This window comes from Eptesicus fuscus, chromosome 10, assembly GCF_027574615.1.
Source record: "Eptesicus fuscus isolate TK198812 chromosome 10, DD_ASM_mEF_20220401, whole genome shotgun sequence".
Classification (NCBI taxonomy): Eukaryota; Metazoa; Chordata; class Mammalia; order Chiroptera; family Vespertilionidae; genus Eptesicus; species Eptesicus fuscus.
Genome location: NC_072482.1, coordinates 3,137,123 through 3,148,703, shown reverse-complemented (window position 1 = coordinate 3,148,703; position 11,581 = coordinate 3,137,123). Strand labels below are relative to the sequence as shown.

Here is an 11,581-nt window from a genome sequence, read left to right as displayed (position 1 = left end):
TTTCTTTCTTTCTTTCTTTCTTTCTTTCTTTCTTTTTTTATCCTCACCTGAGGATATGTTTCCATTGATTTTTAGAGAATGTGGAAGAGAAAGGGAAAGACAGAGAGAAACATCAAAGTGAAAGGAACACTTTGATTGGTTGCCTCCTGCATGAGCCCTGATCTGAGTCTTGGCCAGGGAGTAGCCTGCAACCTAGGTACATGCCCTTGATCAGAATCGAACCCAGACCCTGCTGTCGGCAGGCCGAAGCATTATCCACTGAGTCAAACCGGCTAGGGCAGGATATGACATTTCTTAGCCCTCCAGCAATGGATCTTCATTTTTTTCTCCAGAAGTGTGGTGGAAAAACCCTAGATCACCTTTTCAGATTCTTATTACCCAAGTTACTAAGAATATGACCAGTGGCATACAGGAAGCTTAGCCAATGTGCAGTCAGGAAAGGTGTTTCCTCTATAGTTCACACCAATTGCGGGCTGGGCCCTGCCCAGGCCTAAAGCCTTTGGCCGAAGCTTTAGGCCTGGGCAGGGGCCCTCCAGCTCCCTCTGATTGCTGGCTCCGCCCCTGCCCAGGCCTGCCCAGGCCGAAAGCCTCTGCCAGAGGTTTTCGGCCTTGGGCAGGAGCGGACCTCCAGCTTCCTGCCATCAATCATAGGCTCTGCTCCTGGGCAGGAGTGGATCCCCAGCTCCCTGTGATCGCAGGATCCACTCCTGCCCCCTCATTCTGATTGCAGACTTGACCTTGCCCAGGAGCCCCCTGGCTCAGGCCCTTCCCAGGCTTCCCTGGGCCCACTTGGCCTTACCTCACAGTGACTTGGGTGCCAGGATGTTCCTGGGACACAGGTGCTGGGCACCTATGTATGAAAATTAACTGCCATCTTTTTTTGGGGGGTTAATTTGCATACTCACTCTGATTGGCTATGGGCATAGCGAAGGTATATGGTCAATTTACATGTTTGTCTATTATTAGGTAAGATGAACAAAAAGATAAATACAGAGGCTGAGAAGCATTGAACATACTATCAAATTACAGTGGGAAGGTTGGGGAGTGTTTGTGGGGGGGGGCGGGGTAGGTAAGAGATCAACCAAAGGACTTGTATGCATGCATATAAGCACAACCAATGGATGCAAGACACTGGGGGTGGTGAGGTGAGGGCATAGGCCGGGGTGTAGGGGAGGCCAGGAAAGGTCAAGGGGGAAAAAAAAGGAGACATATGTACTACTATTTGTAATACTTTAAACAATAAAATAAAATTAAAAAAGAAAAGAAATTCATCCAGAGCTTCACATTTGAATCTCCTAAATCATTAAAGGGCTCAAAAACAAAAGTGCCTTCATATAATATGATCCATTGTTTTTAATAAATGAATTATGCTTATAACTAGCAAAATTTTTGTTAATTTTCAATTACTATTGACAGTCAATATTGTTTTATATTAGTTTCAGGTGTACAGCACGGTGGTTAGGCATCTATATAAAAAATCATGGAACACTTCACTAATTTGTGTGTCAGGCTTGAGCAGTGGCCATGCTAACCTCAGTGTTGTTCCAATTTTAGTATATGTGCTAGGAAGGTACACTAGCTTAAGGCACTGCCTGTATATCAAGATTATTCAAATTCTGTCAATACCTCTGCAAAGTAAGTATTATTCCCACATTGTGGTTGAGAACAATATGACTCAGAATGTTAGATACTTAACCCTAGTGTTACACAGTTCAAAATACTAGCTATAAGTTTCTGAGTCCTGGATTTAGCTTTCTTTGTACCAAACTATGCTGCATCAGTTATTCTGCTAGTATCTGTCTCTCCCAGTTACATGTTAAGCTCCCCAGGCAGATGGCATGGACAGGGACAGCCTCATACCTCCTGGGGCTGTTCCATCACACCATCCTAGGTGCAATGTGTGGACACAGTCATGCGGGGCGGAAAGACTGAGGCAACGCGGGGAACACAGTTGCAAAGGGGGCGATGGCTCCATGTTGGGTCACGCACACGCTCAGGAGGGAAGTGTTGGACGCACCGGAGGGCCAGAGCACCCCTCTGTGGGTCCATCTCCCTGCCAGGGTTTCCACTGGGAGACAGTGAATCCAGAGCAGGTCAGCACCCACCTCTGCTGCTGCATCATCTCATCCCTGTGCGCCTGGGCGCTTTCTCCCTCACAGGCTCCCCTTCCTTAGCCAGGAGCGGAGGGCGGGGCGGCGGTAGCGGGCTGTTCTGCTGCTCCCAGGTGCACAGGGACACGGGGATCCGGTGATGCTGATTGGGCTTACCTGCCTGGACACACCATGCAGCCTATTCACCCCGTGTCCCTCCCATGCCAGGGTGGCACAGGAACATCCACAGGTTAGCCAGCAGGACTCCTCCAGGAGGTAAGACAAGCTACACCTGTATCTAGGGACCCTGTGTGCCTGTGGTTTCTGCTCCAACCCCTTTCCCCCTGGTTACTAACCCTAAGTTAGTAAGGACAAAGCATTATCGCCCCATTCTAATGCCCTCCTGACTGACTTCCATTTCTTCTCCTGCCTAGAGCATTCTTATCTCCTCAAAGGTAAAGAGAAGAGAGGAAGTTTCTAATATCACCATTAACTTCACAAATTTAAAGTTTTGAGAAAAAATTTTTGACTTTTTGGTACTCTTGCAATTCAAATTTCCTTTCCCCTAACTTTCCTGTCATAAAGTTTGAAAGCTATGTAATAGTAAGTATGGACTTCCTTCTTGGTTTTGTATTCCTGCTGAACAAAGCTGCGCCAAGGGCAGAGAGTATGTATGATTTTCACTGATGCCTGAATTGGGGCAGAAAGGGAGGAGGGGGGAAGGCAGTGGCAAGGGTGGGAACCAAATGAAGAGAGAAATGTTAACCTCATCTAAGATATCAAAATATTATCAGGATATATTTGGCTGCTATTTTGTTACTGGGCATGAGATATCTGTAAAATAAATGACAGGAGTCTGAAGCATGAGTGTTTGCCATTCTTAGCCATGGTTTCACTAAGCCCTGAGATGAAAGAGAAGAAAAAATTCAATAAAAGACATCCTAAAGGGGATTTATTACTTCCATGGAGATATCAGATCAGGGCCACAAGGAATGAGGCATATCCCAGGGATATCCATTGTAGGTAATGGCTGAGAAAAGAAAAAATGTCAGGAGTGAGGGGGAGAATTCCAAGGGTTTGTGAACTCTGAGAGGACACAGCACCTTAAGTCACAGAGAAGAGATGGCAGGAGGGGCAGTGGAGGAGGACTAAGATGGACTTGGCCAGAGAATAGTTCCAGGTCTCCCAGCATGTCCACTCATCTGCTCTTAAGATTGGTAACGCACCTGCAGTAACAGGACAGACATGACATTCATGGGTCTCAGGGATCCTGTGCTATCCTCATGCTGTTTCCCAATTCTACTATAACTTCCAACCACAGCTGTGTCCACAATCTCTTCCCACCCTCCTTCCCCCTGTCCTGTGTCTCCTGGTCCCAGCTCTAACACATGGGTATCCTTACCTTTCCTCTGGCGTGTGACTCACAAGGGCCCTTGCTGTCTGGAGGCACCAGCTGGGCGCAGGCCCTGGATAATGAAGACGGTGCCCGTGACGATGCCCACGAGGCCCACGGCCAGCCCCAGGGCGCAGACCACTGTCTCCGTCAGCTCTGACATGGGGGCTGGAATCTCGGGCTCTGTGGGAGGGAGGTGATGGGGGTCAGAATGCGGAAGGTTGGCTCACAGCATGTGTACAAGATGGGGTGGGAGGGGTGGTGTTGGTTCTACCAAGACTTGGCTCCAGGTTGAGGGAGGATAATAAAGTCTGCCATTAGAAATCCTTGAGGTGTAGAAAAGAGGCTTTGGGCCATGAGATTTAGGAGCTAAAAGGCAGAGTGCCTGACATGACAGAGACAAGAAGGCACCAAAGGCGTGGGCTCATACACACCCCAGTGCTTCAGGAGGGGCTGGTCCAGGCCCCAGTGCTCCACCCTGCAGTCATAGACGTCGTCAGCAGAAGGCAGGAAGGTGAGGTAACTGATCTTGAGGAAGGAATGATCCTTCTTGGACAGGAAGCTGGTTTCGGAAACACCCTGCGTGACGGAGTGCCCGTTGCTCAGCCACGAGATGTTGATCACAGGAGGGAAGATGTTGTCCACGGCACAGATGAGGGTGTTGGGCTGGCCCAGCTCCACGGGAGACTTGGGAAACACAGTCACCTCAGGAACCTCTACGGTGAGGAAGCAGCACTGGGTTTAGAATCGTGGGCAGCTCTGCCCTGAGGGTCCCTGTGTCCTGGAGGGGCCTCCCACCAACGTTTCCCCATCGGAGAGCGGAGATGCTCTTGTTCCCTCTGCTTGTGAGCCGCTGTACACTGCCCGCAGGTCATCCCCACGCCCTTCTCTCTGTGGGCCCCTTGTTAGGGTGGGGCGTCTATGGGGACCCATCCTGGAAGGAGTCGAGGATTGCATAGGGGAGCAAGAATCTGTATTTCATGGAAATATGTGATTTGTAAGAAGGGAGAGGCTGAGAGATCAGCAAATACCATGAGAAGATCTGGGACTCCGTGAAAGGAGAGCATTTAATAGAGTGAAGGGTATCTATCTGAGGCGAGAAGGGAGTGAGGCCTGGTGTGAAGGGTAGATTCAGTAAAGAGACAGGATGGTGGACACCTACTATTGGGAGCAGCGGTAGAGTTGGAGCGTTTAATCAGGAGGTCCAGGTTGTATTTGAATATAGCCATGTTTCTCAGTGCACCCTGAGGGTCAAAACCTTTAAATTCACTGAACCCAGGCAGCCAGCAGACAGTCTCCCTCTTGTCCAGGTCCACGTAGAACTCCTCGTCTCCATCAAATTCATGGGTGTACTGGCCCGAGGGACCGTAAGACTGGTAGACATTTATGCCATAGGCCCCAACGTGGTCAGCTGATGAGTGGAGGTGGGAGCAGATAGAGAAAGGATCTCGTTAAACAAAGTGACAAGAGACGGACGTGCTAACATTGTGTGCTGCACCTTCGGCACAGCCTGCAGACGATCCCCAGCGCCTGCTCCCTCCCCTGGCTGTCCTGTTAGAATCCAGCTGCCTCTCCACTCCCACATTCGCTCCTGTCACAGGAACAGAATTCCACAGGCCTGTTTACTGCTGTTCTCTGCCCACCTAGCTCAGCCCCTGGCACCTCATGGGCTTAAGATAAATACTGAAATGGGCAGAACAAGGAATGAATGAATGACCATGGCCTTAGCTTTCTTTCCCAGAGATTCAGTTTACCTCCCTCTGCTTCATAAGTTTTCTCTCCCAATTTCTTCATCAGTTATTAACACATTCATTGTGTGTCCTCTCCCCTCAGGACTGGCTCAGAACAGAACATGTTCTGTGCAAGGATTCCGTCCTCCTTTTATTCCTTTAACCAAAAAAGCACACACAATATTATTTTAAAAGAATTGCCTCTATTTTAGGGAATAAGAAAGAGTAAGATAAGAACAGTGACAATATAAAAAAAACACATGTAAAGTAAACGATGCTTCTAAGGTCTCTGCTTTTTTAGTTTTTGTTGTTTTGTTAATCCTCACCTGAGGATATTTTTCCCATTGATTTTCTTTTTTTTTTTAAGAGAGAGTGAGGGAGGGAGTGGGGAGAAAGAGAGAGAGAAACCTCTCAGATTGATTGGCTGCTTCCCACAGGTGGCTCTAGAGATGAACCTGCAACCCAGGTGCCTGCCCTTGACCAGGAATCAAACCTATGACCTTTCCATGTGCAGGCCAATGCTCTAACCACTGAACACACCAGCCAGGGCTAAGATCTCTGCTTCTGTAACAGTGGTGATGCTTAGAGGAGAGCACCTGGTTTCCTCTGAAATGAAACTGGAAACTTCATTAGACTTTGGATTTCTGTCATTTCCCACCCCTCTTCTTTTTCTTAAAGGATGTTATAAACCTCTTCTTTTTCTGACTCAACACTTACCTTGTTGAGGACTCAGGGAAAACTCTGGCCCTTCCCTCGAATGGACAGTGTACTTGTCTGTGACGCCAAAGCAGATGGCAGCCAGCACAGCTGACTCCGCCCAGGTGAGCCTGACTGGACAACTTGTCTGAGCCTTTTACCATTTCCTCTTCCCTCCCTTCCTCTTCCCTCCCTTCCTACTTCCTGACCATCAACAAGGTTTCAGACATTGTGAGGATCAAGGAGTAAAATGCTGCCAGCGAGGAGCTTACTGAATAGGGCAGTCACAGGTGAGTAAGGAGCCAATGGGTGTACTGTGCTGGGTCCTCCACAAATACCTCACCTGCCAATCAAACCAGATGTCACCCTTTCATGCTCCTTGGTCTTTACAAGGGTCTGTTTTCCTCCCTCCAATTATCTTCCAGGATTTCCTGGACACCTACGGTTCATTCTTGAAGTTTCTGCTTAGTTACCAACTTCTTAGCTAAGTCCCCTCATGAAGCATAGTTTTGACCACATTATGACCTCCAGCCCCTCCATGCAAATGTCCTCTTTGCAAGTTTATCTAGTCCTCATCCATCAAAACCTCCTTGTCCTTGTAAGGAATCCTCTTGACTCCATTACAAACATGAATATATGTGATTATCCTTTCCATCTGCACGTGTCCTGGCTGCACGCTGCTGCTGAGGGACTCACTGTGCCAGCTGGAACTACTCACTCTCAGTTTCAGCCTCGCTGGGCCCACTGTCCTGCCCAGCAGCGGCCCTGCTCTGGGCACCGTGTTGTCCTATCGCTAATCTGAGCTGCCTCCAGGGGCAGACAGCACGTCGCTTCATCTGAGTCCCAGCACTGAGCTCCTGGTGCTCAAACTGTAGCAAATGTCTGCGCTGTTCTCCAGGATGACAGAGATTTGGGAAGACTGACAGACACGAAGGCAGCAGCATCCTGTGAAAGTTAGACTCAGCGGTGACCGGGCTGCATTATGGCTCATGAGCCCTAAGAACTGTTGTTAGGTGAGCCTTTATTTTTCCATAAAAATATTAAAAATTATATTTTATGACCATATTGGTATAAAGGCAAATATAATCCAGGCTAAATTAAACTAGTTTCTTCTACCCTAAAAGTTCATTTTTTCTTCTAATTTTAAAAGAAAAGTAAAACATTTTCACGGGGCCCTACAGGCATTGTGGGCCCTTGGCCCTGTGCCCACTGTGGGGGTATGTCGAGCTGGACCAGGGCACCTGCAGTGACATTGAGAAAAGGGGACTTGGACGTGCTCTGGAGGAGCAGACAACACTTTCCTACCAAACCAAGAAAGCCTGGGGGCAGCCATGGTTAATAACATCACTGAAGATCAGGGTAACCTCCAGTTCACTTCCCCTTTGAACTACAGTGCTTGGTTTTTCTACTTTGCTTTTACAAACCCACTCTTCATGCCAATAAAACAGCAGGAAAAGAGCCAGGGATGGACCCTGGAAAGAAAGGAGGGTAAGGGAATGAGGAAGAGAGGGGGAAAGTGAGCAACAGGGGTGGAGAGCCCAGGGGAATAAACCATGATTGGTCGCCCAACCCTCTGCTTACAGAGCCTCCTTAGATGTGGTGAAGGACAGGCCATATGAGGCTAATATAATTTAATTCACCAAGTTTTCATCATAAAGTTCTCAATTTTAAAATAAAAGTAAAGATATTCCCTACTTTGTTAAAGAAAAATTATACAGCTATACCTGTAGTAGTAGTAATTTTAAATGTCATTGACATTTACTGGTCTTCATTACTTGGGAACACACCTAATACCTATTTTACCTGATTTTCTGTAAGGTGACACATAAGAGGTAACTGAGATTAAGTGAAAACCACCTGAGAAAATGACTTCTCTGAAGGCCCTCAATGGGCTCCTGACCCACTCCCCACCCATGCTAGTTCTCAGCTTGGAAATGTATGTAAATCTGAGACAAAGCAAAGAATCCTTCTTCATATCTGTATGTACACATAATTCATGAAACTCTTTACCTCAAGGTAAACTACAATAATAATATATCAAAAACTCCAAAAATTGTTCTGAAAAATTTGGGAGCAATAGATCATGAATTTTAGTAACAGAACATCCACTTGTGAAAACATCCCTAATCTTTGAGGCAATCACACATGAATGCCATAGAGCCTCCGGGCTATATTCATGGAGCCAACATTAGAACCAGGATGATGGCCTTGGTGCAGTGTGCAATAGCTCAGGTAGCAGAGACTGGGTGGGGGCTCTGGTTTCCCATAGGAGGAAGGACCATAATTTTTGGATCTGCTTAATATTGAGGATGCCTTTGAGGAATCGCTACTCTTTCTATGCACATCTCTATTTTTTTTACCCTCCAATTCTGTTTCCCCAGTCCAGTCCCTATGTGGCTCAGTGGAGCACTCACCCACAATGTCTTCACCTCCACAGCCACTCAGCACGGTGGTCAGGGCGAGGGCCCCCCAAATCAGGGCTCTGTTTAGGGTCATCCTCTTCTCAAGGTGGTCTCAGCAGTTGCTGCTCTGAGTTGTAGAGCAATGGTGAGGACCAAGCTGGGGAAGAAATCTAAAAACACCCAAACCAAACCCTGCAGGTCAGGTTCTGGCCAATCAGAAACCCCCACTGTGATGACACCTCAGTTGCTGACTGAAGAGTGTGTAATAGGAGGCCTGGCAGGGACTGGGAAATCCTGGGTTCTGAGGTTCTGATGCAGCCTCTACTCAGAGTGGACCTGAGGGAATTCTCCATGAAGGGAAGGACTGTATGAAATCAGAATCTCCTCTCCTGTGTGTGCCTGCTGATTCTCACAGCCTAAATAACCAGAACATGGATATTGTTTGAGCCACAAAACCGCCCAAGCACACCTCTCTCCTGGGTAATGTGAATGACTGCTGCTCTTTTTTATTAAATTTTTTTAATTGATTGATTTGAGGGAGAGAGAGAGAGAAAAAAAGAGAAAGAGAGAGAGACATCAATTTGTTGATCCATGTATTTATGCATTCATTGGTTACTTCTTGTATGTGAGCGGAGATTGAACCTACAACCTTGAAATATCCAGACGAGGCTCCTGGGCCAGAGCTGAATGCTGTGTCTCTACCAATTAGAGCTTTAGCTTCAGTATTGCCTTCCAGGTAAAATGTATTAAGATATCCCATTATAGATAGAACTACCTATCCCAACAGCCACTTTCTAACAAAATCCAATTAAGGACAAAGTCTCAAGTCCTTCCCAAGATCACCTACAAGCCCAAACCCTGAGGTTAATGATCAGTTTTATGTGTCAGCTAGGTCAGAGTCCCCAGGTAGTCAATCAAACATTGATATTTTGTAGATGTGTCTAAGGCCCACAACCCATTGACTGATTTGACAGAGGTCATGCTGGATAATGTGACTGAGCAGGATCCATCAGCTGAAGAGTCCCAGGTGCAGAGTGAGGCTTCCCTGAGGGAGTGGATTCTGCTCCAGCTGCAGCTTGGGCTGCTCTGAGAGTTCCAGCTGCCCTCCTGACAGTGGGCTGCCCTGTGGGTCTTGGACTTGCCCAGTTCCCCACAACTGTGTAAACTGGTCCTGCAGTAATTCTCTGAACAGATGTCTCCTCCCGACTCTGCTTCTTTGGTTCCAGCACCCTCTGACCGCGATGCCTCACAATTCCCCAAAGTGAGTGTCTCCCTCACTGCGATGACATAACATCGGCTTGTTCACCACAGGTGTGCTCCCGGTGCCTTTGGCTGGGGGCACTGACAGCACCCCGTTAGGTTGTTGTGAGGATATACACACACTGCCCTTGGAATGAATTCCTAGGACTCCTTAAATGTACCTGCCATGCTCCAATACCAGTCCTATTTTATCAGGGGGATTGGGCCTAAACGGGCAGTCGGACATCCCTCTCACAATCCAAGACTGCTGGCTCCCAACTGCTTGCCTCCCTGCCTTCCTGATTGTTCCTAACTGCTTCTGCCTGCCAGCCTGATCACCCCCTAACCACTCCTCTGCCAGCCTGATTGATGCCTAACTGCTCCCCTGCCAGCCTGATTGCCCCTAATTGCCCTCCCCTGCAGGCCTGGTGCCTCCCAACTGCCATCCCCTGCAGGTCTGGTTCCCCCCAACTGCCCTTCCCTGCAGGCCTGGTCACCCCCAACTTCCCTCCTCTGCCAGCCTGGTCACCCCTAACTGCCCTCCCCTGCAGGCTTGATCACCCCCAACTGACCTCCCTTGCAAGCTTGGTCCCTCAACTGTCCTCCCATGCTGGCCATCTTGAGTCCACATGGGGGCATCCATCCTTGACTTCATGGAGGCAGCCATCTTGTGTGTTGGAGCGATGGTCAATTTGCATATTACTCTTTTATTAGATAGGATAGAGGCCTGGTGCATGGGCAGTGGCCAGCTGGTTTTCCCTGAAGGGTGTCCCGGATCAGGGTGGGGATTCCCTTGGGATGTGGGGCAGCCTGGCGAGGGGCCTGTGGTGGTTTGCAGGCCAGCCATGCCCCCTGGCGACCCAAGTGGAGGCCCTGGTATCTGGAATATATTTATCTTCTACAATTGAAACTTTGTAGCCTGGAGCAAAGCCAAGCCTCCTGCTCGCTCCATGGCTGCCGCCATTTCTGTTTGGATTTGTTTACCTTCTATAATTGAAACTTTGTAGCCTTAAGTGGAGGCCTGGGCCGGCCAGGGCAGGTTGAAAGCTTGGCTTCCTTGGTCGCCAGGGGCAACCCTAGCCTGCTCTCTCCAGCTCTGTGGCTGCTGCCATTTTTCTTGGGATTTATCTTTTATAATTGAAACTTTGTATTCTTGAGTGGAGGCCTGGGCCCACCAGGGTGTGTGGAAAGCTTGGCTTCTTCTATTGCTGGGTAACCCAAGCCTCCCTCCTGCTCTCTGTGGAGGCAGACATCTTGGTTGGGGTTTATTTGCATATTTGCTCCTGATTTGATGGTGGGCATGAATTCATGCACCAGTGGGGTCCCTCAGCCTGGCCTGCAGGATGGGGCTGAAACCGGCTCTCTGACATCCCCCGAAGGGTCCCAGATTGCGAGAGGGCACAGGCCAGGCTGAGGGACCCCACCGGTGCATGATCCAGGCCAGGGAGGGTCATAGGAGTTTGACCAGCCAGGGAGGGACTGTGGGAGGGCTTCAGGGCATGTCTGGTCCATCTTGCTCAGTCCTGATTGGCAGACCCCAGCAACAAGCTAACCTACCAGTTGGAGCATCTGCTCCCTGGTGGTCAGTGCATGTCATAGCGAGTGATTGAGTGGCCTTAGCAGATCATTAGCATATTATGCTTTGATTGGTTGAACCGACAACCAAAAACTTAGCATATTAGGCTTTTATTATATAGATCATTCCCACCAACCCAGCCAGCATGGCTCAGTGCTTGAGCAGCGACCTGTGAATCAGGAGGTCATGGTTTGATTCCCAATCAGGCATGTGTCCAGGTTTCAGGCTTGATCCCCAGTGGTGACATGCAGGAGGCAGCAATTAATGATTCGCTCTCATCATTGATGTTTATATCTCTCTCTCCCTCTGCCTTCTTCTCTGAAATTAATAAATATATTTAAAAAGAATATCATTTCCACCAGTTCTTTGTCACCAGCAGCTCCTATGTGTATGAACTAGTGACTTTAAATGACTCTGAAATAAAGTGCTCCCTAATGATTTTTCAATGAAAAAAT

The 11,581-nt window shown here is 48.4% G+C and overlaps 1 protein-coding gene and 1 non-coding gene across 2 annotated transcripts; both read right to left on the bottom strand.

Moving 5' to 3' along the window:
- Positions 1-1,474: 1,474 nt before the first annotated feature.
- Positions 1,475-1,576, bottom strand: LOC114229558 (U6 spliceosomal RNA). Its single transcript, XR_003615573.2, has one exon. It is a non-coding gene; the product is annotated as a U6 spliceosomal RNA (small nuclear RNA).
- A 1,449-nt stretch (positions 1,577-3,025) lies between these two features.
- On the bottom strand, positions 3,026-8,453 carry LOC103304511 (SLA class II histocompatibility antigen, DQ haplotype D alpha chain-like). The gene is made up of 5 exons (XM_008161383.3): positions 8,324-8,453; positions 4,646-4,894; positions 3,918-4,199; positions 3,493-3,666; positions 3,026-3,316 (listed from the first exon to the last, which is right to left on the bottom strand). Exons 1-4 carry the CDS (start codon positions 8,403-8,405, stop codon positions 3,512-3,514), a joined length of 768 nt encoding a protein of 255 aa, XP_008159605.2. The 5' UTR covers positions 8,406-8,453; the 3' UTR covers positions 3,026-3,316; positions 3,493-3,511.
- Positions 8,454-11,581: the final 3,128 nt, after the last annotated feature.